Source organism: Maudiozyma barnettii, assembly GCF_903064755.1.
Source record: "Maudiozyma barnettii strain CLIB 1767 genome assembly, contig: KABA2_10, whole genome shotgun sequence".
In the NCBI taxonomy this organism is placed as follows: Eukaryota; Fungi; Ascomycota; class Saccharomycetes; order Saccharomycetales; family Saccharomycetaceae; genus Maudiozyma; species Maudiozyma barnettii.
Genome location: NW_024545247.1, coordinates 323,727 through 345,733, shown reverse-complemented (window position 1 = coordinate 345,733; position 22,007 = coordinate 323,727). Strand labels below are relative to the sequence as shown.

Sequence of the window (22,007 nt, the reverse complement as noted above, 5' to 3'; positions counted from 1 at the left end):
CTCCCTCTCTCTCTTGTCTCTTCATCTTCTGTTGTGGTGGGTGTTGTTATATTTCGCTTTGCTTTGCTTTGCTAAGCTTCGCTCTGCTTGACTTTCAAAAAAGGGGAAATTTGTAGTGGTAAATTATTCTCTCTCTTTTTTGAGTGCGCGAGAGGGCATACACACATTTATACCTTCAAATAATATATTAAACGAAGCAGATATCATTTATTTATATATAGCTATAAGCAATTTCATCGTTTCATTGATAGTTTACGGAATTGTCAAACAAGATCAATACCACCCGCAATAATGACTTCTCTTACCGTAAGTTACGGATTGATATCACCCCAATCTCCTGATAAGAAAAATGCTCATATCTTGCCAATATCAAGAATATTACATCCAAAATTAACAGATGACTACTATCTAACAACGTCTAGAGATGGCTCAATAGTGCTACATCCTTCGATTCATGGAAGAACACCAACCAGATTTCAAATACATTCAGACTGGGTGAGCGACATTATTGAAATTAATCAACATAGCTATATTACTACTTCGCACGATTTTAGTATCGTTCATGTCACGGTATATAAAGATCCTAATAATGACGGAGATTGGCTATCCACAATTAAAATCATTGGCAATCACAAGGATTATATTAAATGCATTAGCTATATTCCAAAACACGATTTGTTCGTGACAGGCTCATTGGATTGCACGTTGAAAGTTTGGAAAGTAATATATTCAATGGGCAACCATGAACCATCTTTCGAACTGTATCATACTTTTACAACAGGTGCTGGGTCAATATACACGTTGACTACATTACGACAGAGTCATCAAAGTGGATTTGATTTGGTTGCAGGGGATTGTAATGGAGATTTATGGTTTTGTTCCGCTGTGGATAAAAGAGAAATTAGAAGAATTAAAGAAGCTCATGAAACTAATATTAAAGTGATAAAATTGATAGATGACGAATCAAAATTGATATCCACTTGTTCAAATGGAGTAGTGCACGTGTGGGATATTCATGATATTACACAATTGAATAGAATCAAATCGTGGAAATGGAATTGTTCAATTTGGTGTATCGATGGTAATTTCTCTTCAAATTTATTGGTAGGTGACTCCCTAGGTAATATTAATAGATTCGATTTTACAGATTTGAACAATATTGTAATACAATCAATTTTTAATTCAAAAGAGTATTTAGTCAAATATGATTCTACTATTATGCAAAATGACGAGGAAGACAAACATCTAGGCATACTGGATTTGAAATTACTTAATGAATCAAATATATATTTCTCATATTGTTCAGACTCAAACTTGAACTGCCTCAATTTGAAACAAAATACGTTGTCGATAGAGAAAGGTGGCTTCGCACTCACAAGAAGCTCGCTCTTAACAAACAGAAGACATGTCATCACCGAAAACACCCAGGGGAAGATCCAGAGATGGGATATAGTGTCATGCGAGTTGATCAACACGTTTCCTCGTGATGAGGGCACGTTCGACGAGATCGTGGTCAAGTATACTTCAAAGGAGATATTGTCACATTGGTGTGCTGTGACAGTTAAAGTTGGAATGTTGTTTGTTAAAATTGGACCAAAATTTTCAAATACAGAACTGTATGGATCCGCATTACAGGAGTATTATGTGACGAATGATATTAAATTGAATTCGGATGATAGATATAATATTGGGAAGATTGTGGTCAATTCATTATTTAATGATTTCATGGAATATGAACAACGTAAGGATGAAATTTTTAGAAAAGCCTTGGTAAATAAAAAGAAAGACCATGATGAGAAATTCATCACTACCACCGCCACCACTACTGGAAATACAGGAACTAATTCTGCACTAAAGGGTAATTCTGCTAATGGTGGGTCCAACACCCCTAAGACGAAAGAAAAATTCATGAAAATATCAGGATTTGGAAAATTAGGTTCATCTATATCGATTGGTAATGGTAATAAGAATAATGAAACGCCATTCGTATCGGCACCAACCACACCATTGGATAAAGAAAAACAATACTTCTTAAATGAAAGCAATAATGCCACATCACATCTTCCACCAAAGACCGCACCTGCTGCAATGACGAATGATAACAATAACAATAGTAGAGATGAAACTGATAAACAAGAAATCGTCAACCCTGTGCCTGTTTTATCTAAAAACTCATCGGGGCGTGCTCAAAGTTCAGGGTCTTTACTAAGTAGGAAATTCAAATCATTTAGATTGACCAAGAACGATTCAAATGTAAGTTCGGGAGGTGACTCTAAACATGCCACATCTGATGAAGAAGAAAAAATGATCGATCAGGCTAATTTATCTATCGATAGCGATATCCCAGAAGAAAAGACAATTTGGAATACAAGTTATGATCCATCGGCAGACATTAGAGGAGAAAGTCCATTCAATAGCCATAAATCATCAGAATATCAAAATCCAGTATACACGAAACTTGCAGATGAATCAAAGGCTAAATCTCGCGCTCACTCAACATCTATATTAAATTTACCTTCAACTGTCTCTAATACAACAGTACCCGTTAGAACGGAAAAGAAGCAACAATTCATGGATGATTTGATAACAGAATTCCATAATACATACGTGGAACAATATACAAGTAATTTAACATCGTTGAAGTTGTTAACAAGAAAGATGCCCGACACTTTAATCAAGAGGGATCCAACAAGTCCAATTGTTAATATCAGATTAGCTACTTTGATAGTTGTTCATTCGTGGGAAGAAGATGTATCCGGGGGTAGTGTTTTATCATCAAGTATATTACCACCATCTTCCAAGAGAAGACGAAATTCTGGTAATAATTCTAGTAAATCATCCCTTGTGTCATCACAATCAGATAATCAAGATCCTTTGACTGGGAAAGGAACCATGAAAAGGGGAGGAACCAATACTAATAGCGATGGACATGATTATTATAATGACTTCACTATTAATGAACCCGAGATAGGAGATGATGAACTTCATATGACGCCATCGAAAAAAGAACTATATGAACATTTAGAGAGAGACTTACCTTATTGGTTTGCTAAGAAATTATGTAATGATATCAGAATGGTGGATGATCAACAACCTAAATTAACGTTCGTCTTACAACCCTGGCTGAACGCAGAACAGGAAGCCCACCAAGCTTCATTAGATCCCGATGAGACGGTAAAGACTGAACAAAAGCATTACATGTTGAAATTTGGTAAATCTAAGGGAACTGGTATGACCGACTTACCAAAAATATCTGACATGAATGCACGTTTAACGGCACCTGGGATGATCAAAGTTAAAAAAATCAAATTTTATGTAATTGATAGATTTGAGGCCAAGACAGCCGAAATGAAGGCCAAGACAGATCCAAGTGAATGGTTAGAGATCCTTTGTAAAGGTCAAGTTCTTGACAATGATATGACGTTGAGCACGGTTCGTACATTGTATTGGAAATCACAAGGAGAGATCATATTGAATTACAGAAGAAAAGTCGATGGTTCGGTTTTGACGATGAACAAAGATAAATAACACTCTTACATACATACATATATATATATATACACCTTCTTCTTCATTACGTAATATAATTCACCACGGTTATACGATGCTGCAAATAAAGCCCATCGCTAAAATCGGGAAAAAAGAATAAGAGGCCTAAAACGAGAGGCAGCGATATATATATATATATATATATGGGGCAGAACCATATTTACTGAAGTATGTTGCGATTCAATAACACAAAGGACTCTACATTAAGTTTAAAAAACATCAAACCACTTACTTGAAGAACGTCTCATTTTATTCAATGCTATTTATTTACTGGTTCTATCTAATTGTTGGGCAAACGCTGGCACAGAGCTTACAAACAGATAAAGACCAAGGTGGTAACGATGATGACATTACATATATTATGGATACAAACCAATTTTATAATTTTACCAACAGACCAGATGCTTATACGATTGTCAAATTCTATACTACATGGTGTTCACATTGCAAAATCTTGAAACCTGTGTTCCAGGAAGTCGCTGGAAACTTCCACGATGAGAATCTAGCTGGCGTGTCCAAGATCAATTTTATCGAAGTAAACTGTGATGTGTTCGGTAACAATCTATGCTCGAGCTTACCTGGATTTCCTATTATCCACGTCATTAAACCCAGTGATAATACTATAGAGTCTCATGAGGATGAAGAGAACAAAAAGGTTACTTCACAAGAGGAATCTTTATGGAACAAATTATTAAATAAGGTATGGGCTACAAAGGTAAATCGCAATACTTTTATTGAACCTACAAGGGTTGTACAATTCGAAGGCAGAAGAGACGCTCCAACTATTGAAAATTTCATTAGAACGATAATCGCCAAGGATAATGAAGTTGCCATTATCAAGACAGTGTTGAATCCTACGATCACCTGTGATTCGATGGACGAACTATGCCAGCTTGGAAAGAAGTATCTTGAAGAGTTACAAGCAAACAACATACTTAAGAGGGGTACTCAAGGTTACGAGCTGGTTGGCAGTAACAATAGTATCGATGCCGAGAGATCCAAATTAAACAACATTCAAAGAAACATCGATCTTGGCGGTGCTGGTGCAGAGGACGCAATGGCTATTTCAAGAGTGAAAAATTTGAAGTTTCTTTATGCGTTATTGAACCATTTAGAAGATTCCATGGTAAGTCAGGTCCGCGATGAGCTGTAGAGAGGGCCTACTACACTCGACACCTAAAGCTAGCTTGCACTCCAACGAACGAACAAACAAACAAGTAAACAAACAACCTGGAAGAAGGGGCAACCATTCCAACCTCAAGCTTTATCGATATATCCTTCTTTTATCCACGGAACCAATTTCTTCCTGTTGCTCTTTCTCGTACAAATAAAATCCTTGCACGAGAATTTAACAAGCTGCAACTGAAATTCCCTGCTTATATAAAGAAATGGGCAGGCTAAAAGCGGTCAGCGACAAAATGTCCACCGGTTCCGATCGGGTCTCGGCAATTTTGAAGGGCAAGGGACCGACGGGAACTCAGATCGGTGGAAAAGGAAGAACCAAAAGTTCCGTTAGAGAATAAATATCGTTATCTTGGGAAGAAGAAGTAGAAGAAGAAGACGACGACGACGACGAGAGAGGGAGGGAGGAAATTTCTCTTTACTTCTTTTGACTGGACGTGTGATTACTTCCATATATATAACGATTACTAAATATACAACTATATATATATTTGATTCACCACACAAAGTGAAAAAATTGATAATTGCTAGCTATATTTCTCCCCTTTAGTAAGGCTTCGATGAAATAACTGAAAGATTTGCTTTCTCAACAGAACCAAGAAAATAAATAAAAATAAAATTCATTAGACATCATGAATACAAATAATGATCCCTCCAATAAAGGGAATCAACAATTACCTAATATCATGGGTTATATTCAAGGTAATAATTTACCTCCAGTCAATTCTCGTCAAAATATGTTAATTAATGGGACCCCCGATATTTTGAATCGTAATAACGACACTAATAATAATAATAACCATGCTCAAAATCAATCGAATTTCCAGAATAATCAATTGCCAGCAGTGATGGATTCGTTCTCAAATGATGATACCGAGACAAATCATAATAATAATAATAATAATAATAATAATGCAGATTGGAAACAACGGAATCCGATTGTACCAGCAAAGAGAAGAGTATCAAAAGCTTGTGATCATTGTAGAAAGAGAAAGATCAAATGTGATGATATAGACCCAGCTAGTAATAAATGTTCTAATTGTATGAAATATAATGCAGAGTGTACTTTTATTCATCATGATAATCCTCCAAAGAAAAAGAAAAAGAAAAATGCAACTAAAAATGATAACAATAACGCTGTTGGTAGGAATGAAGGGAATCCTAATGCAGATACTTCTAACAATTTATCAAGTATAGATTCGTTTGTTGCCACTCCAGATATGTTAAGAATGTTCCCTGATAACAGTAGTCATAATAACAATAGTCATCAGAATATATCTACTCAGGCGATGGGTAATTCCAATGAACCATTAGCTCAACACATGACATATAACAGTCATTTAAGAACTAGTTCAAATATTATGAAACAAATAAACAACGAGTACCCAAGTTTAGCATCGCCGTCACCCGATAATGGAAATATTGCTCAAGAGAATACCACAAATTATGGAAACCAAAGGGCAAATATAAGTGTAAATGGACAAATTTCATCTAACAAAGGTCCAGGAGGTGATGAAACTGTAATTAATAGGATGGAACAGGTTGATAGGAAGGTCTCTATGGTCATTGATACTATGGCTAGATTCGAATGGTTAGTTGATAAACTTTCCAAAAAAGTGGATGATAGACTACCAAAGCCATCAAACCTACCAAAGGCAAAACATAAGCAATATTTCTCAAAACTTTTAACCACTCAGAAATTAGAATGGGTAAAATCTGTAGTTGCAGAGGATGAATCGAATAGTATATTTCTGGCACCAATTAAAGATTTCATGACGGTTAATTTGAAATGGTATATCTTACAATGTAAACATATGATTGAATATCCAATGATTTTAAATTTTAGAGATGAGAATAGATTGGACATGCCCTCAAAAGAACATGCTAAGATACTATTGGGAAATTTTAATACTATCATCAAATACCATTCTAGTATCATGACACAAGATGAAATAATGAAGTTGTATGAGAAATATTATGAAAATGACACTAGTTCATTGACCTATGGAGAACATCTGGTATTAAATATATGCCTAGCAATTTGTGCAAACATCTGTATCTGTGATCCACACGAATTCTTTAGAGAAGATCCTGAAAATGAACCAACATTACAAGAATATCAGAATATTGAAAAAATGACATTTGAGAATGCAATGTACTACTATCATAAACTTGTTTTGTTTTCCGCAGGAGCAACTGCAATCACAGGTTTATTAATGTTATTCCATTATTTAAATTTCAATTACAATTGCGAATTTGCCGTCGACGCATTAGCTCTGGCAATCAGATATGCATATGACATGAATCTCAATATGAATTTCCACTATAAATCGTTGGCTCCAAATGAAGTGATAAAGCACAGAGCCCTTTGGTGGTATTGTTTCTATTTCGATAAAATGGTATCTTTGATGCTATCAAAACCACCGCTAATTAAAGAAAATGACATGGATATACTAGCTAATGATGTGTATTTCGAAACCATCAAATATTATCAATTGCCACAGCATTTCAAAAATAACCCAGGCGAAATTGATAAGATTACTAACCTAAATGACGCTCTATCAGCCATAATAAATTACAGTGAACATTTCCCATTTTTTGTTTCCTTCTATTCTACAAAATTAATTACAATTGAGAGCGAAATAGGATCCGTTTGTTTCTCTATTAGAAATACCATCGATTATACATTCGATGATATAGTTCAGAAAATTTTGGATATCAGAACAGATCTGACAACTTGGAGGGAAAGTTTACACCCATCTATGAGGTTAGAAAGTTACAATCAATATCTAAAAATGTTATACGCTCAGTCACCTTCGAAAAGTTCCAAGCTTGGTCTAGAAGTTTCTTGCTTTCAAGTTATAAAGTGCCATTTACACTATCTATACCTGGACCTTACACTCAGTTGTTTTGCCATATCCTTTCTTTTAGATAATACAGACTTGTTTACTTCATCATCACAATCGTTGCCTGAAACGTTCCATTCATTTTGCAGGCAAATTAAAATGGATTGCATTCAAATTTGCAAAATTTTCCAAAAAGTACCTTTCAAACCATACCTTTACCCAGAACTTCTATGTTATGTTCTGACGGGTGTTTATACTCTACTATTCCACGTCATTAAATATATGGATGACCCCAAGGAAATAGATATTCCAAAGTTAATTTCATTATTAATTAGTGCACATAATCACGTAGTTGGAGAAAATTATTCTAAAGTTCCATCTACGAACGTTAAAGTTAATGCGGCCATTTTTCATTTTACTTTCTTACTAAAGTACATAATTAAGCATTATAACGATAAAGGTCGTAATGTAGATGAAGAAAAGTTCGAGTATTTAAAATATGATGACTTAATGAAAAAACTCATAGAAAATATACAGGAGAGAAAGACAGAAACAGTAAAATCCATCGTCGAACAAGTTCGTGATACTGATCAAGATAAAAATGATAGGTGGTCACAGTTTAAATTCCATGATAACAGTACAGTTATTGATCCTACTTTACCCCCTATTGAGGTTGGTATATTCGGAATGTTCAGTAACTTTACTCCGGAGCTGCTCGAATTATTAGATTCTCCTGCTGCCTTTGAGTCGGTATTTAACGAAAGGGATCTAAAAGCTCTAAATGATCCATCATTATATACATCTCTGAAACTACCAGCAACTCTGTTATTTTCTATTCATGCTAAGGGTGATATAGATGAAGGGTACAAGCAAGAACAGTTAAAAAAATTGGGTGACATGAAAAATACGTTTAGTTTCTGCAGTCAATTACCCCTTGGAAAATTACTATTTGATAGGGATTTTATGTTCATTAAATATTTGAACAAAGAAAGAAAAGAAAAAATATCTTATTGAAAGTGCCTTTAAAGTCATAAATAGTTCAAAATGAATTTAATTTTTAAATGTTTTTGTAGTTATAAATTTATATAATTAGAATGAAAATATATTAACCTACGCTAATGTTTTTATAAAAATAATTCCTTCAAGAAATTGAGGTACTTACTGTCAACATTTTGATCATTTTCAATTATCGTCTTCATCAATGCCTCCACCTTATCTCTGCAAACTTCCTCAGTCAATTTTGACAAATCGTCTAGACCGTCTTTCTTCGCATCAGCAACCCATGTCTTCAGTATTTTTCTCAGTTCCATATTACCCTCGTTAATCTCTGTAATACTTAGCTTCGCCTTTTTTAAATTTATTTCATCTTCCTTTAAGCTCTCTAACTCTACGGCTTTCCGTTTTGCCATTTTGATAATCTTTTGAGGAAATTTAACTACTTCTGCGACATGGATACCAAATGACTGATCAGAAATACCAGGCTCAACTTTATATAATAAGGTGATCTCATCCTTATCCAAGTTAACCTTAGCCTTATCTTCTATGTGTGCAACCACATGTAAATTCTTAACATTAGGTAGTTCTTCTGACAAAGTTGTTAACTCATGGAAATGTGTTGCAAAAAGGGTAAAACAACCTATATTCTTGGCGATATGTTCTGCAATTGACCAAGCAAGCCCAAACCCATCGTATGTACTTGTACCTCTTCCTAATTCATCGACAATTATCAGAGAGTTTCTACTGGCATTTTTTAGAATAGATGCAGTCTCTAACATCTCAACCATGAATGTTGAAACACCTTTCAATTGAGAGTCGCCGGCTCCAACTCTACATAAAATGGCATCAACAATTGCAATATCTGCTTCGTCACACGGAACAAAACAACCTACTTGAGCTAGAAGAGATATTACACCCACCTGTCTAATATAAGTAGATTTACCACCCATATTTGGCCCGGTAATAATAAGGAAATCAGCACTTCCCTTTTCAAGATGAACATCATTTGAAATGAAAGTAAGATCATCTTGCATCTCTAAAACAGGATGTCTCGAACCAACTAATTTTGTTTTTCTTTCAGAATCCAGTGAATGCATGGTAGGTCTGATGTATGGTATCGGAGCATATGATGATATGTGTGCGAATGAAACTATAACATCAAGATGAGCTAATACTAGCGCCAACTTTTCCATAACTGGAGTATATGTAACAGTTATATTGACAATTTCTTTAACTAGAGATGATTGTTGTTTCTCATATTCCTTTTCCAATGCAGATGTATTTTTGGCAATCTCTTTTAATTCCCTGGTACTAAAGTAAATACCTGCCTTAACTGTAGATAATTCAACATACTCCTTATGCTTACGTAACTCTTTGGCATCATTTCGGGTCAATCTCATACACCAGCCATGAAGATGGTGGTTCTCCAACTTAAGTTTCTTGTCAGGGTCAAATCCTAGATTATCAGCTGCTTCAAGGTGTATTTCTTTAATCTTACCCTTAGCTTCGTCAAGTTTGGTTTTAATATGGGCCAAATCCTCATTAAATTCAACCCTAATCATGAACTCATTATTCTCTTCATATGCATCAAGGTCTACAGTCGTTTCAACCATCTCTTGTAATTTGGATAATGGTTCTAAATGGTTAGTTAATTGCTGAACCCAACTTTCATTTATTAATTGGCGTAGTTCATCACTAATATCGCTATTGTCATCTATGTGGGATTGCAATAACTGACTAATATCGGGTATCCTTCTAGTAAATTGATAAATTTTCAGGACATCTTCTAAATTACCATTTTTATTTAATCTCTTGGTTAAGTTACGTACATCCGGAATCAATGGGAGAAAATCTGTCTGAAGAATTTGTCTTAATTCTAACTGATCCACCATACATTCTACTAAATCATGTCTTTTATGAATATTATCGATATTGGTTAAAGGCTGTTTCAACCATTCATTCAATAATCTCACACCAGCATTTGTTTTACAATTATTAAGCAATTGAAATAATGAAGTGATTTTGCCCTTAGATGATGAATTAAAAATATTGGATGCTGAAGATGGGCCAAATGGCTGTACTGGTCCCTGAGAATAAATATTCAACGCCTTAATAGCACTTGCATCTAATTTCATAAATTCTTTCAAGGAATGTTCTGTTAATTCAAAATTCCCAAGATATTCCTGATTATTCAATAATTGCAAATAATTTAGAAGGGCATGACAGGCACCCATTGCTAAATTTGAATACTTTTGTGGTAAAGATAGGGCCAGCTCATTATCGATTAATTTTGCTAGATCATGTTCAACATCTTTTTCTTGGAATTGAGAACTCTTGACAAATGTGACAACACAATCACAACGATCTATAACTCCAGTAATCTTTTTCATTTCATTCTTGGAGGATTCGATATTGGTTAAGTCTTGTACAACGCATTCCTTAACACCTAGTTGAATCAAAAAACTCTCTAGATTGGAATAGACTTCATTATCAACAATATCCAACATCCCGATCTTTAATGTAGTGGTATCTACGAATGCAATACCAAGTGTACTATTTCCGTCCTTGGAATTCAATTGTATCTTCAAACTTGCAATGACTATGGATGTGTTAATAGCAATATTTAGCAAATCACTGACCTGCTCGATATTACCAGGGGACGCATTTTTCAGTAGTTTCCAGTTTTTATCATATATTTCTACCTTGTAACCTATATCCAATAAACAATGTTTTAATAAATTAGCCAAAATTTGTGGTGAAATTGTTACATATTGACAAGGTTCGGTAAAGCTCTTTGCGGTCAATTGGTCAACGTTGCAGTTCTTTAACACAGAGTTTGTATGATAAATAGATTCGGCAACAAAGATAGCATCGATTCCAACTACAGTAAAATAATCTCCTCTATCTACGACACGAACTGTAGATGGAGGTTTATCTGGTAACGAAACAAATTTTCTGTAGAATCCTCTTTCCTCTGACACATCAGAGAATTTCAACTCTGGTCTAGTTGCAGACATACTTGCTTATAATATAGTGTGGCCTGTTGGATATACTCTCACCTAATAAGCAATATGAAATAATCTAAATTTGACCTGCTAACAGATAATGAAACACTAATATAGTTCTGTTTTCGTTATGTTCTCTCTATAAGTGATCTTTTTGAAATTCCTATCTTACTAAATTTCGCGTTTCTTTCAATGAACTTCACTCGTAAGTGACGCGTCTATTTAAAAGTGAAAAATAGAGGAGATGCTCATCGAATCATAAGATTTCAATAGAGAATAAAATTCGATGGTCCCCACTTAATGGCATCCTACATCTGCTTAATTTTATGATGTTAACAGTATGATATTATTTGTAGTTGTATAACTCTTTGTAGCTTGCTATATAGAATATTTAGTCCTCTTTTATTTTTTGGTCGATGTCAGTCTTATGGTGCAGAGAATGTGAATTTTTCTGTTGTGTTTTTCTCCTCTTTAACTTCTTAATATAATGAGTCAATTCATTGATATATTCTACCTGTTCGCCATATTTGTTTTCCAAATTATCTAACTGAGAATTGAGAATATTGTTTGTGCCAATTGTCTGTACAAATTGAGATATTAATTGGTCCATGAATTTATTTGTTGCTATTTCCTGATAAAACTCATTAAGTTGTGCTTCAATCTTCTCAAAGTGATTACTAGTTTGAAAATCTGTAAAACCAGATAAAAATTCTATATTTAGTTTACTAGTTAAGGATTCTAGAAGAATATTATAATCGAACAGTATTTTTTTGTCGACATAATTACTAAAGGAATTCATGAATTGCGACATAAATTGTAATGATTCATTTTTCTGGCAATCCAGGAGTTGTATTTGACTTCCTAAAATTTTCTTTTCTTTTCTCAACCCTATCACTTTTTCTCTTTCCTCATTATACATTTGAACTGTCCCCATAATACGCTCTTGCTGTAATTCTCCTCTTTCCTTATGCTCTTCAATGCATTGCTCTAGTTTTAGGACAACCTTCTGAAACTGTGACTTAATTGCATCATAAGTCTTATCTTCTAACTCATCTTTTGCATTTTGAGTTTCCATCTTTAGCGTACGACACATATCTTTCAAATTTGTATTTTCATTATATAACGAAGTGACCTTGGTCTTTAACATTGAATGTGTTTCCACTACGTTGAAAAGAGCATTCATCTTTTCTGTTTCAGATAAATCTTTTTTTGAAGAAGACTCAGTTAATTCAAACAAAACATTGATTTGATCCATTTGAGACTTATACTTTTCATATATTTTTTCTTTATTGTGAAGTTCTGTTTTCATTCCTTCTTGTTTAACAATTAATTCTTTCTCAACCTTACGCAATTTCTCAGCAATTTCTTCCTTTTCAATTTTTCTTTTATAAACATCATTTCTCAATGAGCTAAGGTTTTCTAGGTTGTTGTCTAATTTTAATAGGATTTTATCTAATAAAATGCTCGTATTGGCATTTATTTCAATTTTCGTTATTTTAGAAGTTTGTGACGAAGCATTTTCAATCCCAAGTTTTTGACAAATACTCTGAATCCTATCACATATTTTTTCCTTGTCATTTGATTGTAATATATTCATATCCCTCAAATTTGTAGAAACTTTCCCCTCAATTTCATACTCCTCTGGTGTCAATGGAGATTCATCTAGGTTATTCTCTTTATTATTAACAACACTATGATCGTCTTCCATGTTGAATGAGGCATGTGTGCTCAAGGAGTCCAACCATTTATTCTCTCTGTCATATTTTGGAAACATTTTTTGATATTTATTATCAATGATAGAATTTTCCAAACGGCTATCCTCTCTAAGGATATCGAGGTAAGGGAAATCTCCAGTCGGAAATTGAATAGGAGTACTTGATTTCAAAGAATTTCTGTCAAGTTGTAAATCTTCATCCTTAATTTCTTCTGTTAAAAAGTTACTTCTATCTGAGGTATCATTATTTGAATTGCGTCTCATTGCTTTAATTTTTACCTTCATAGCAGACAATAGTTTTCGTATTGAGCGCTTCTTTTCAGAATTAGTTCCAGAAACGTCACTCAAATCCAATGCACCATATATTGATGACCCAATGGATGTGGTAACACTTTTACTGTCGTCTTGATCCGATGATGATTCTTCATGATCAGTGTTGATACTATAATCGTGGTCTTTAGGCAGGAATATTTCAGGAACTTGAATGTTGCTATCTTTATGCGGATAAGCGATATTGTCCCCCGTTTTCTCTTGAAGTGAAGTCATATTCTCGAGGTGGAAAGACTATATTATATTGGTCAAATGTGTCAATTCCTTATATACGAAACTTCATATATTGAATTTTATTTCTTAGCTTAGTAATATTTATATTAACTTTATTAATGTTTGAAGAAATTAAAAATTACTGACACAAATAATTGACGCCCGACTAGTAACATACCAAAAATACTTACAATGGAAAATCAAAGAAAAATAACAACTAATAATAAAGGGTTGATGATTATGTTATTAATGAATAAATATAAATATATAAATGAAGGCGATGATGTATATATACCTGGAAGTTCATCCTTATATAAATCTTGAATTAGATTATATGACTTGAGTTTACATCTCTATTATGCCTTATTTGCCACCGAATTGTCTTTTCTCTCTTTTATACTTGAGAATCCAATGATACAGATTTCCCTACCCCATATGAGAAAAACTGACCAAAAATGACAAAATCCATGACTAATGTACCAGAACTCCCTAACAACCAGGATGCATTCACCATAAGGTATGTAGGATCCGAGGATATCACAAGCACAGATAGAATGAAAGTAATGTTACCAATACATGCGAATAAAAAGAACAGGAAAGAAATACCTTCACAAGATTTTCTCTTAAAATTTAATAATATTTGAGGAATTCTTGAACCTAAGTATAATGCAGCACTTAAATATCCAAACATTTGTGCGAGGACATTAACCTCGACAGGACGTGGTTTCACTGGTATCTTATGATCGTTCCCACCATTCGACATCTTACTACAGTAAGTCACGTACCATGATATAAACCCAGCGAGTACAACACATAGCACAATGAAACAATTATACAAGTTGTTAGATTGAGATAATTCGTCTTGTTCTTCTTCAATTTCTATTAAAGTATCGATAGCTCTAGTTCTTGAATCCTCATTGACATCCAAAAGATTACTGGCTTGACCATTCGACAATAGTGGTTGACGCTCGTTGAATACATCTTGTAACACATTTTCATTCATCGGATTTGCAGGAGATAAATGGATTGGATCGACTTTTTTTTCATTATCATACCATAGGCATTGTGCCCATAGGATTATATCTGCAACAGTATAATATGCGGCTAATACTATCATGGTAGGCAGTAAATGTTGCATCATTGCACCAAGTAAGTTAAAGACATCACCTGCTAACCACAGAACCACGAATAATAAAGAGAGACCCTCTGCAGATTTTCTATAAAAATTTTCATATATTTGTGGTACGAAAACGATCACCCAGCATGCAATCGATATGGAACCAAACATTCCACTAAGGTTTTCTGGACTAAATTCTATGGGTACAAATTGCATTGTGTGTATATATATATAGATGTGTATAGTCTATGTTAGATCTATTATTCTTTGTACTATTCCTAAAAGGGGACGAAACTAAGTAATAAATAGTAAACACTAGTGAGTATAATGAGCCGTTCCCTTTATATATATGTACGTATAAAAATGTATTGCTAGTTTCCCAAAAGTAGTCACGAACACAAGTCAACTATAATTATGAAGCCACTTCATCCACCCAACCTTGACTCATTCATCCAAGGGACTTCCTTACTTGCCCTCTTTTGATGTTTCACTTCGTTCCAATTCCTTTGAAATGAAAAATAAATTTTCAGTGAAAAATTCCCAGCGGAATTAAAGACCGGACGAATGAAAAGTTGCGCTGGGATGAGCTGAGCTCAGCACCGCCCACCGTGAAAATACATTTCCCGCTGGATTATTTTTCTTCCTTTCAGTGATCAAATCCACTGTACTTAGAGTAATTAATCTATACTTTTAAATATATCTTTTATTATGCTATACTATACATTTGAATTAGAGACTGTGAGAGGCTTCACAAAGTGGCTATTTCTTATATATCTTTCTTTAAGGAAGGTTCCCCCATCCTGGCGGCAGCGGGTATTTCTCTGTGTTCATCGTCGGACTCCGAGTCACTAACTGGCAATTCACTCAAGGATGGCAGCCCAATCTTTCTGGCAGGCAATACACTCTCGAAGGCTTCTTTCCAGTCTTTTGTGTCAAAGTACTTCAACATTAGTTGGACAACGTGTGTGGTGGTGAGCACTTGTCTACCGTCGATCTTAATAAATTCATCGATGGGTAGTTTCTTGACGGGGATCCCCAGACTTTTGGCTTTATTTAAACATAGCTCTTTGTGTCTATTTTTGTCGACAATTCCGCCTACGACATATGTCATTCCAGCTTCAATTTTGTCCAAGGTTTCTTCTGTGTCTGCTGTCAAGTAAACCATCTTATCTTTGTCACCCTCAGTGATCAACGTTTCATCTGCCACGAATTTGAAATTAGGCCATGTTTCATGTAAACTGTCAACTAAACCGACTTTGAATCTCTCTTCTAGTCTCTTGTTGAAACTGGTCACGGTCATATCCGCATAATGATCGGCTCTTCTGTTAGCTGCATATGCTCTTGTCAATTGATTAGATAAACTTAAAACCTCTTTCTCATTCATTAGATCATCAAACCCGCAATCTAAGAGGATAGAGAATCCGGCCGGTTTTTGGTTCACGTTCTTCCTTGGAGGACGAACATATTCAGCAGGGATCTCTTCACCACGATCTTTGAAACCTTGAATAATACTTCTTCTGTTCTGTTTTTGTCTCTTACGTTTTTCACGACGCTTTTGTGAATATTCTTCCTTATGTTCAACAAATTGTTGTCTTCTCCATATTTTCTTCCATTTAGATTTCGATATCCCTTCAGGTGGAGGTGGTGCATCATCACCAATTCTCTTTTTGAATTTAGGTCTATCCTCAACTGTTGTTGATTCCTTTGTAACTAAATTAGTTACCTCACTCGAGGGCTCCGTCGCAGCTGGATTTTCAACAATAATATCTTTATTTATCTCTTCCGACATTTTATTCACCCTATTAGCAGTTTTAACAAGTAATCTAACTCATTAGAAATGCTCATTCATAGTAGAAATGAAATCGATGAGCTTCAAATTGATCTCAAACTTTTTTTTTTAAATTTCTTTGATTTTTCACTGAAATTGAAATTTTTCAGTACTGGTCACGTGCGTGGAATTCAAATTTCAGTGCGAACCGTGAATTTAGCAATTTTGGCGTTTTCTTTTTTCATTATAACAATAAAGATGCTATAATTTCTTGAGTTCGTGATCTGATTCATTCATTAAGCGAATCAAAAGGAAGCATATAACAAATTACTTTTGAGAACTTTCGAGAAACTGGAGTTGTACCAAAGCAGTACATATTTGTTCAGAGAAAAGGTATTTCGATTTTTTTTTAGTTTAATTGATGTCGAAACCATCGTTGAAATTGGAATTGCCGTGGGTTGAAAAATACCGTCCTAAGTTGTTAAAGGATATTGTTGGTAATGACGAGACCATCGAGAGATTGAAACAGATCGCCGTCGATGGTAACATGCCCAACATGATTATATCTGGTATGCCAGGTATCGGTAAGACTACATCCGTGCTCTGTCTTGCGCACGAGTTATTAGGTGAATCTTACTCAGAGGCGGTTCTAGAATTGAATGCAAGTGATGACAGAGGTATAGATGTTGTTAGAAACCAAATCAAACATTTCGCTCAGAAAAAATGTAGTTTACCACAAGGGAAACATAAGATCGTCATTTTGGATGAGGCTGATTCAATGACTGCGGGTGCACAACAGGCTCTAAGAAGAACAATGGAATTATATTCGAATACAACACGTTTTGCTTTTGCTTGTAATCAATCTAATAAGATTATTGAACCATTACAAAGTAGGTGTGCAATTCTACGTTACTCGAAATTATCAGATGAGCAAGTCCTAAAAAGATTACTAGAGATTATAAAAGCAGAAGAAGTTAAATATACAAATGATGGTCTAGAGGCAATTATTTTCACCGCTGAAGGTGATATGAGACAAGCTCTTAACAATTTACAAAGTTGTGTTGCCGGTCATGGTTTAGTAAACGGTGATAACGTTTTCAAGATTGTAGACTCACCGCATCCTTTAGTGGTCAAGAAGATGTTGATGGCTCCTACTCTTGATCAATCTATCACACATCTAAGAGATGACCTGTGGGGGAAAGGTTACTCGGCTGTGGATATAGTAACAACATCCTTCAGAGTAACAAAAACGTTGTATGAATTGAAAGAACCAAAGAGACTAGAGATGATAAAAGAGATAGGTATAACGCATATGAGAATCTTGGAAGGCGTTGGTACTTATTTGCAATTGGCCAGTATGTTAGCCAAAATTCACAAACTTAACGCATGATATGTTTATATATATATATATAATAAATAGCTCAAATACATGTAAACTGAGAAACCCAGGGTATATGTCTAAGACATTTTTGAAATTTATTAAAATTTTGCTATCTATCACATTTTTCTTTAAATAAAATAAGAAAAATTTCAAATTGACGTAAATCAGCACGTTCGGATATCGAATATTTAATTAAAGTCAAGGTTTCCTAAAAAGTTAAAGCATCAAAGAAAGTGTATGTAACCACCAAGTACAGAGTTAGCTCCGAATGAATAATGAATTGACACCGTCACAATGTACGGTTTTAGAATATCCTTATTTTCCTGCTAATACAGTTAAGGTTATTGCTGGTCCAGGTTCTGGTAAGACATTTACGCTATTACAGAAAGTTCATCACCTAATTAAAGAACAACAGATCAGACAGGACGAAATTTTGATACTGTCACTGACTAACAAAGCTGTCGATAACATTAAAGCCAAATTATTAGGAATATTTGAAATACAAAATAGCTCTGGAATCCCTCAAAATGATCTTCAAGCAATCGTCGACCAAATTGATATCTTTACAATTCATGGATTAGCTAATAAATTAGTCGTTGAACATGAAGGGATTATTAATATTATTGAAGAAAATGGTTGGAGGGGACTATTGAAGTTAGTTTCTTCTGATTTTTGGAGTCGTCGTAAAATTTCAACTCCAACAACCAAAAACTTAGAAATGTTGTTGAAGGCATACAAAAATAATAATAACACCGAGGAACAATCAAGTAGTACTCTATTGAATATTATAGATATTATGGAAAGTTGTAAAGTTTTGACCAACGATGACTTAATTTTAAAGGCCTCCGGGTATCTTGCATTATCTGGGGTTGTAAATGAACAAAGTGAATTTTTAGATAAAATTAAAAACAAGTATAAAGTGGTATTAATTGATGAATTTCAGGATCTTTACCCAATGTTACTCCCATTGATAAAAGATGTCTCCTTTGGGAAACAATTGATAATGTTTGGTGATACCAATCAAAGTATATACAATTTCTTAGGGTCCAATCAAGAAGTAATGAGGCAACTAGATAATTTGCATAATTTTGATGTATCTAAGACTTTACATTTATATGATAATTTTAGATCCACACCTGAGATAATAGCTACTTCGAAGCTCATTTCACCCAGAAATTTAAATAAAGAAAAGCGACAGGACTTAGTGATTAAGCCACCTAGCTTTGTAAAGCCTCAAATATATCAGTTCAATGATGATATGGATCAGATGGAATTTATTGTCAGCGAGATATCCAAATTAGTAACTTCGAATGTAAAATTATCTGATATCGCAATCCTATCAAGAACTAATAATCATTTGAATGTAATTGCTGAATATTTTCAACACTATAAAATTCCATATGATAAAATGCTAACCCAACCAGATTGGTTAATGGATACTCGTATACAATTTTTAATTGATCTTATTAAAGTCGTTGTCTTTGCACGTCAGAGTTCTCAATCTCTTGAAGATCAAAATACGATATTACATAGACAGAGTGACTTTAGTGTTCTAATAACTTTGAGTGCATTGAAAGGCATTGGTTCAAAGTCTATCCAAAGTTTATATACGGCTACTATGAAGGCCAAATTATCTCTATGGGATTATATTTTGGCTATACCTCAATCTCAATGGCCAAGTGGAATTTCTAATAAAAATAAGATCATAGATTACACTAATCAGTTAACTAAATTGATCAATGATGATACTTTATGGAATACACAATCACCATTAGATATTTTGGAAATTATAAGTTCTACAGCCATGGATCTCGATTACGCACCATTGAAAAATATGTCAATAACTGATAGTAAAGTGTTTAAAAGTCATTTGGAAGATATGTTGCAAATAATGAAGCTTTGTTCATTGAATAAGCCAAGTGATTTAACATTGGTGGAGTGGTTCATTGAATCCTTCTTTGAGAAATGTACAAATCTATATCAAAAAGAGATACAATTAGAGTCTCATGGTTCGGGGAAGATCAATTTATCAACAATTCATTCTTCTAAAGGTTTAGAATATCCAGTTGTAATGTTATTGAACTCTGCTAGTGATACATTCAGCATGGAACGCAATGCGTTATATGTGGGGGTAACAAGGGCAAGAAACTTACTCTATATGATCAATATCAACCACAAACAATTTGACACACAATGGAAGGATGCTACCTTATTTAAGAACCAGGAATTTTGGAAATATTATAATAATGATCTCAACCGGCCAACTACGAATGTTCCTGGCGTATTAGCCCAAAATTCATCAAAATACCTCCATTTGAATAACAAATATGGATTGAGAAATTATAGTACATCTTCCAGTTATATTAATAAATCCCTATATAAAGTATTAAGATGTTCTTTATATAAAAAATAAATAAAAATAAAATGTGACAATTCTGATATAACCCATTCACGTCTTCGTCTCCGGAAAGAGATTTCGATGGGCGGTGGGGACTCCCCACCCACAAAAAAAAGGGACGTTTCTATAATGAACGAAACACCATAAAATAACATTGACGACAATAAATAGAATAAACCAATCAATTGAATGGATAATGATATGGTTTTACAACCGATTATTAGAGTGTCTGGAATCAAATTGAATCGACAATGAATAAATTAATAGTACAAAAACAGCTTCTAGATAAACCGTTCTACCAATTTCTAGGGAGACGGGCTCGCTCTTTCGTTAGATTCAAATCCACAGCTGCCTCACCTGATGAAATCAAACATTTTCAGGAGCTAGCTCCTACTTGGTGGGATACCAACGGATCACAAAGAATACTTCACAAGATGAATTTAGCAAGGTTAGATTTTATAAGGAACACATTAAACAAAACCGTTAGAATCAAGGACCCTAATACGTTTATTCCTGGTTATAACTACAAAGAGTTCTTGCCAGAGAGTGTGTCTCATTCCATTGAGAACGACTTGAATGAAGGTCTTAGCAAGGAGTTGACTAAAAGACAGTATAATGTGCTAGATATCGGTTGTGGTGGAGGTATTCTTTCAGAATCGATGGCAAGACAACCATTTGTGAAACAAGTGCTTGGAATTGATTTAACTCCAGAGTGTATATCTGTTGCAAAACTACATGCTAGGTTAGATCCCAAATTAGAAGGGAAAGTTGAATATGATGAAATTGCATTAGAGGATCTGAAACAGAAGGACTACGATATCATAACATGTTTTGAAATGTTAGAACATGTAGACAAACCTGGTGATATTCTCGAACAGGCCTGGAAAAGATTGAAACCAAACGGTCTATTGTTCGTGAGTACGATCAATAGAAACCCTATCTCCTGGTTCACCACCATATTTATGGGTGAGACAGTACTAAAAATTGTACCTCCAGGAACTCATCACTTGAGTAAGTATATCGACGCCTCAGAGATAGAAGAATGGTTCGAAAAGAAACACCCTCGTGACCACAAAGTATTAAGCCTAAAAGGTACAATGTATATCCCTACACAAGGTTGGGTAGAACATGACTGTACTAAGATCGGTAATTACTTCATGGCTGTCAAGAAACTACATTAGAGGCCTTAACGGTCGAAGAAAGAACAGAAGGCACCCTATTACCCTGTATATAGAATCATTACATAGTAATTAATTCCACCAATCTCATAGCTATAACATCCCTAATATCAATCGTTAACAAACAGATTATATTTGTTGTTCTTGCCATCCCAGTTATTAGTCATTCCTTTCAAGTCTTCAGAAGTGTCAGCTCAGGAATGGCTTTTTAAGATATTGGTAGGCAGCAACAAAATATTGAAAAATTTTCGACGGATCACTACGAAACCACTGCAGGACAATCAAATCTATCGACTGAATTTTTTAAGCGAGAAGCAAAAAAAAAACGAA

General features: G+C 34.4%; 10 protein-coding genes across 10 annotated transcripts; 6 read left to right on the top strand and 4 right to left on the bottom strand.

Moving 5' to 3' along the window:
* Positions 1 to 291: 291 nt before the first annotated feature.
* Positions 292 to 3,528, top strand: DUF1 (Duf1p; the record flags this gene model as incomplete). The annotated part of the gene is made up of 1 exon (XM_041552530.1): positions 292 to 3,528. One exon carries the CDS (start codon positions 292 to 294, stop codon positions 3,526 to 3,528), a length of 3,237 nt encoding a protein of 1,078 aa, XP_041408464.1.
* A 277-nt stretch (positions 3,529 to 3,805) lies between these two features.
* On the top strand, positions 3,806 to 4,702 carry MPD2 (protein disulfide isomerase MPD2; the record flags this gene model as incomplete). The annotated part of the gene is made up of 1 exon (XM_041552529.1): positions 3,806 to 4,702. One exon carries the CDS (start codon positions 3,806 to 3,808, stop codon positions 4,700 to 4,702), a length of 897 nt encoding a protein of 298 aa, XP_041408463.1.
* A 661-nt stretch (positions 4,703 to 5,363) lies between these two features.
* HAL9 (Hal9p) lies at positions 5,364 to 8,591 on the top strand (the record flags this gene model as incomplete). The annotated part of the gene is made up of 1 exon (XM_041552528.1): positions 5,364 to 8,591. The coding sequence occupies one exon, from the start codon at positions 5,364 to 5,366 to the stop codon at positions 8,589 to 8,591; it is 3,228 nt and encodes a 1,075-aa protein (XP_041408462.1).
* A 110-nt stretch (positions 8,592 to 8,701) lies between these two features.
* Positions 8,702 to 11,590, bottom strand: MSH2 (mismatch repair ATPase MSH2; the record flags this gene model as incomplete). Its single annotated transcript, XM_041552527.1, has 1 exon — positions 8,702 to 11,590. One exon carries the CDS (start codon positions 11,588 to 11,590, stop codon positions 8,702 to 8,704), a length of 2,889 nt encoding a protein of 962 aa, XP_041408461.1.
* A 379-nt stretch (positions 11,591 to 11,969) lies between these two features.
* On the bottom strand, positions 11,970 to 13,838 carry SPO21 (Spo21p; the record flags this gene model as incomplete). The annotated part of the gene is made up of 1 exon (XM_041552526.1): positions 11,970 to 13,838. One exon carries the CDS (start codon positions 13,836 to 13,838, stop codon positions 11,970 to 11,972), a length of 1,869 nt encoding a protein of 622 aa, XP_041408460.1.
* Positions 13,839 to 14,229: 391 nt separating this feature from the next.
* YPQ1 (cationic amino acid transporter) lies at positions 14,230 to 15,168 on the bottom strand (the record flags this gene model as incomplete). Its single annotated transcript, XM_041552525.1, has 1 exon — positions 14,230 to 15,168. The coding sequence occupies one exon, from the start codon at positions 15,166 to 15,168 to the stop codon at positions 14,230 to 14,232; it is 939 nt and encodes a 312-aa protein (XP_041408459.1).
* A 550-nt stretch (positions 15,169 to 15,718) lies between these two features.
* Positions 15,719 to 16,741, bottom strand: TRM10 (tRNA (guanine(9)-N(1))-methyltransferase; the record flags this gene model as incomplete). Its single annotated transcript, XM_041552524.1, has 1 exon — positions 15,719 to 16,741. The coding sequence occupies one exon, from the start codon at positions 16,739 to 16,741 to the stop codon at positions 15,719 to 15,721; it is 1,023 nt and encodes a 340-aa protein (XP_041408458.1).
* Positions 16,742 to 17,141: 400 nt separating this feature from the next.
* RFC4 (replication factor C subunit 4) lies at positions 17,142 to 18,110 on the top strand (the record flags this gene model as incomplete). Its single annotated transcript, XM_041552523.1, has 1 exon — positions 17,142 to 18,110. The coding sequence occupies one exon, from the start codon at positions 17,142 to 17,144 to the stop codon at positions 18,108 to 18,110; it is 969 nt and encodes a 322-aa protein (XP_041408457.1).
* Positions 18,111 to 18,369: 259 nt separating this feature from the next.
* On the top strand, positions 18,370 to 20,514 carry HMI1 (ATP-dependent 3'-5' DNA helicase; the record flags this gene model as incomplete). The annotated part of the gene is made up of 1 exon (XM_041552522.1): positions 18,370 to 20,514. The coding sequence occupies one exon, from the start codon at positions 18,370 to 18,372 to the stop codon at positions 20,512 to 20,514; it is 2,145 nt and encodes a 714-aa protein (XP_041408456.1).
* A 236-nt stretch (positions 20,515 to 20,750) lies between these two features.
* Positions 20,751 to 21,680, top strand: COQ3 (hexaprenyldihydroxybenzoate methyltransferase; the record flags this gene model as incomplete). Its single annotated transcript, XM_041552521.1, has 1 exon — positions 20,751 to 21,680. The coding sequence occupies one exon, from the start codon at positions 20,751 to 20,753 to the stop codon at positions 21,678 to 21,680; it is 930 nt and encodes a 309-aa protein (XP_041408455.1).
* Positions 21,681 to 22,007: the final 327 nt, after the last annotated feature.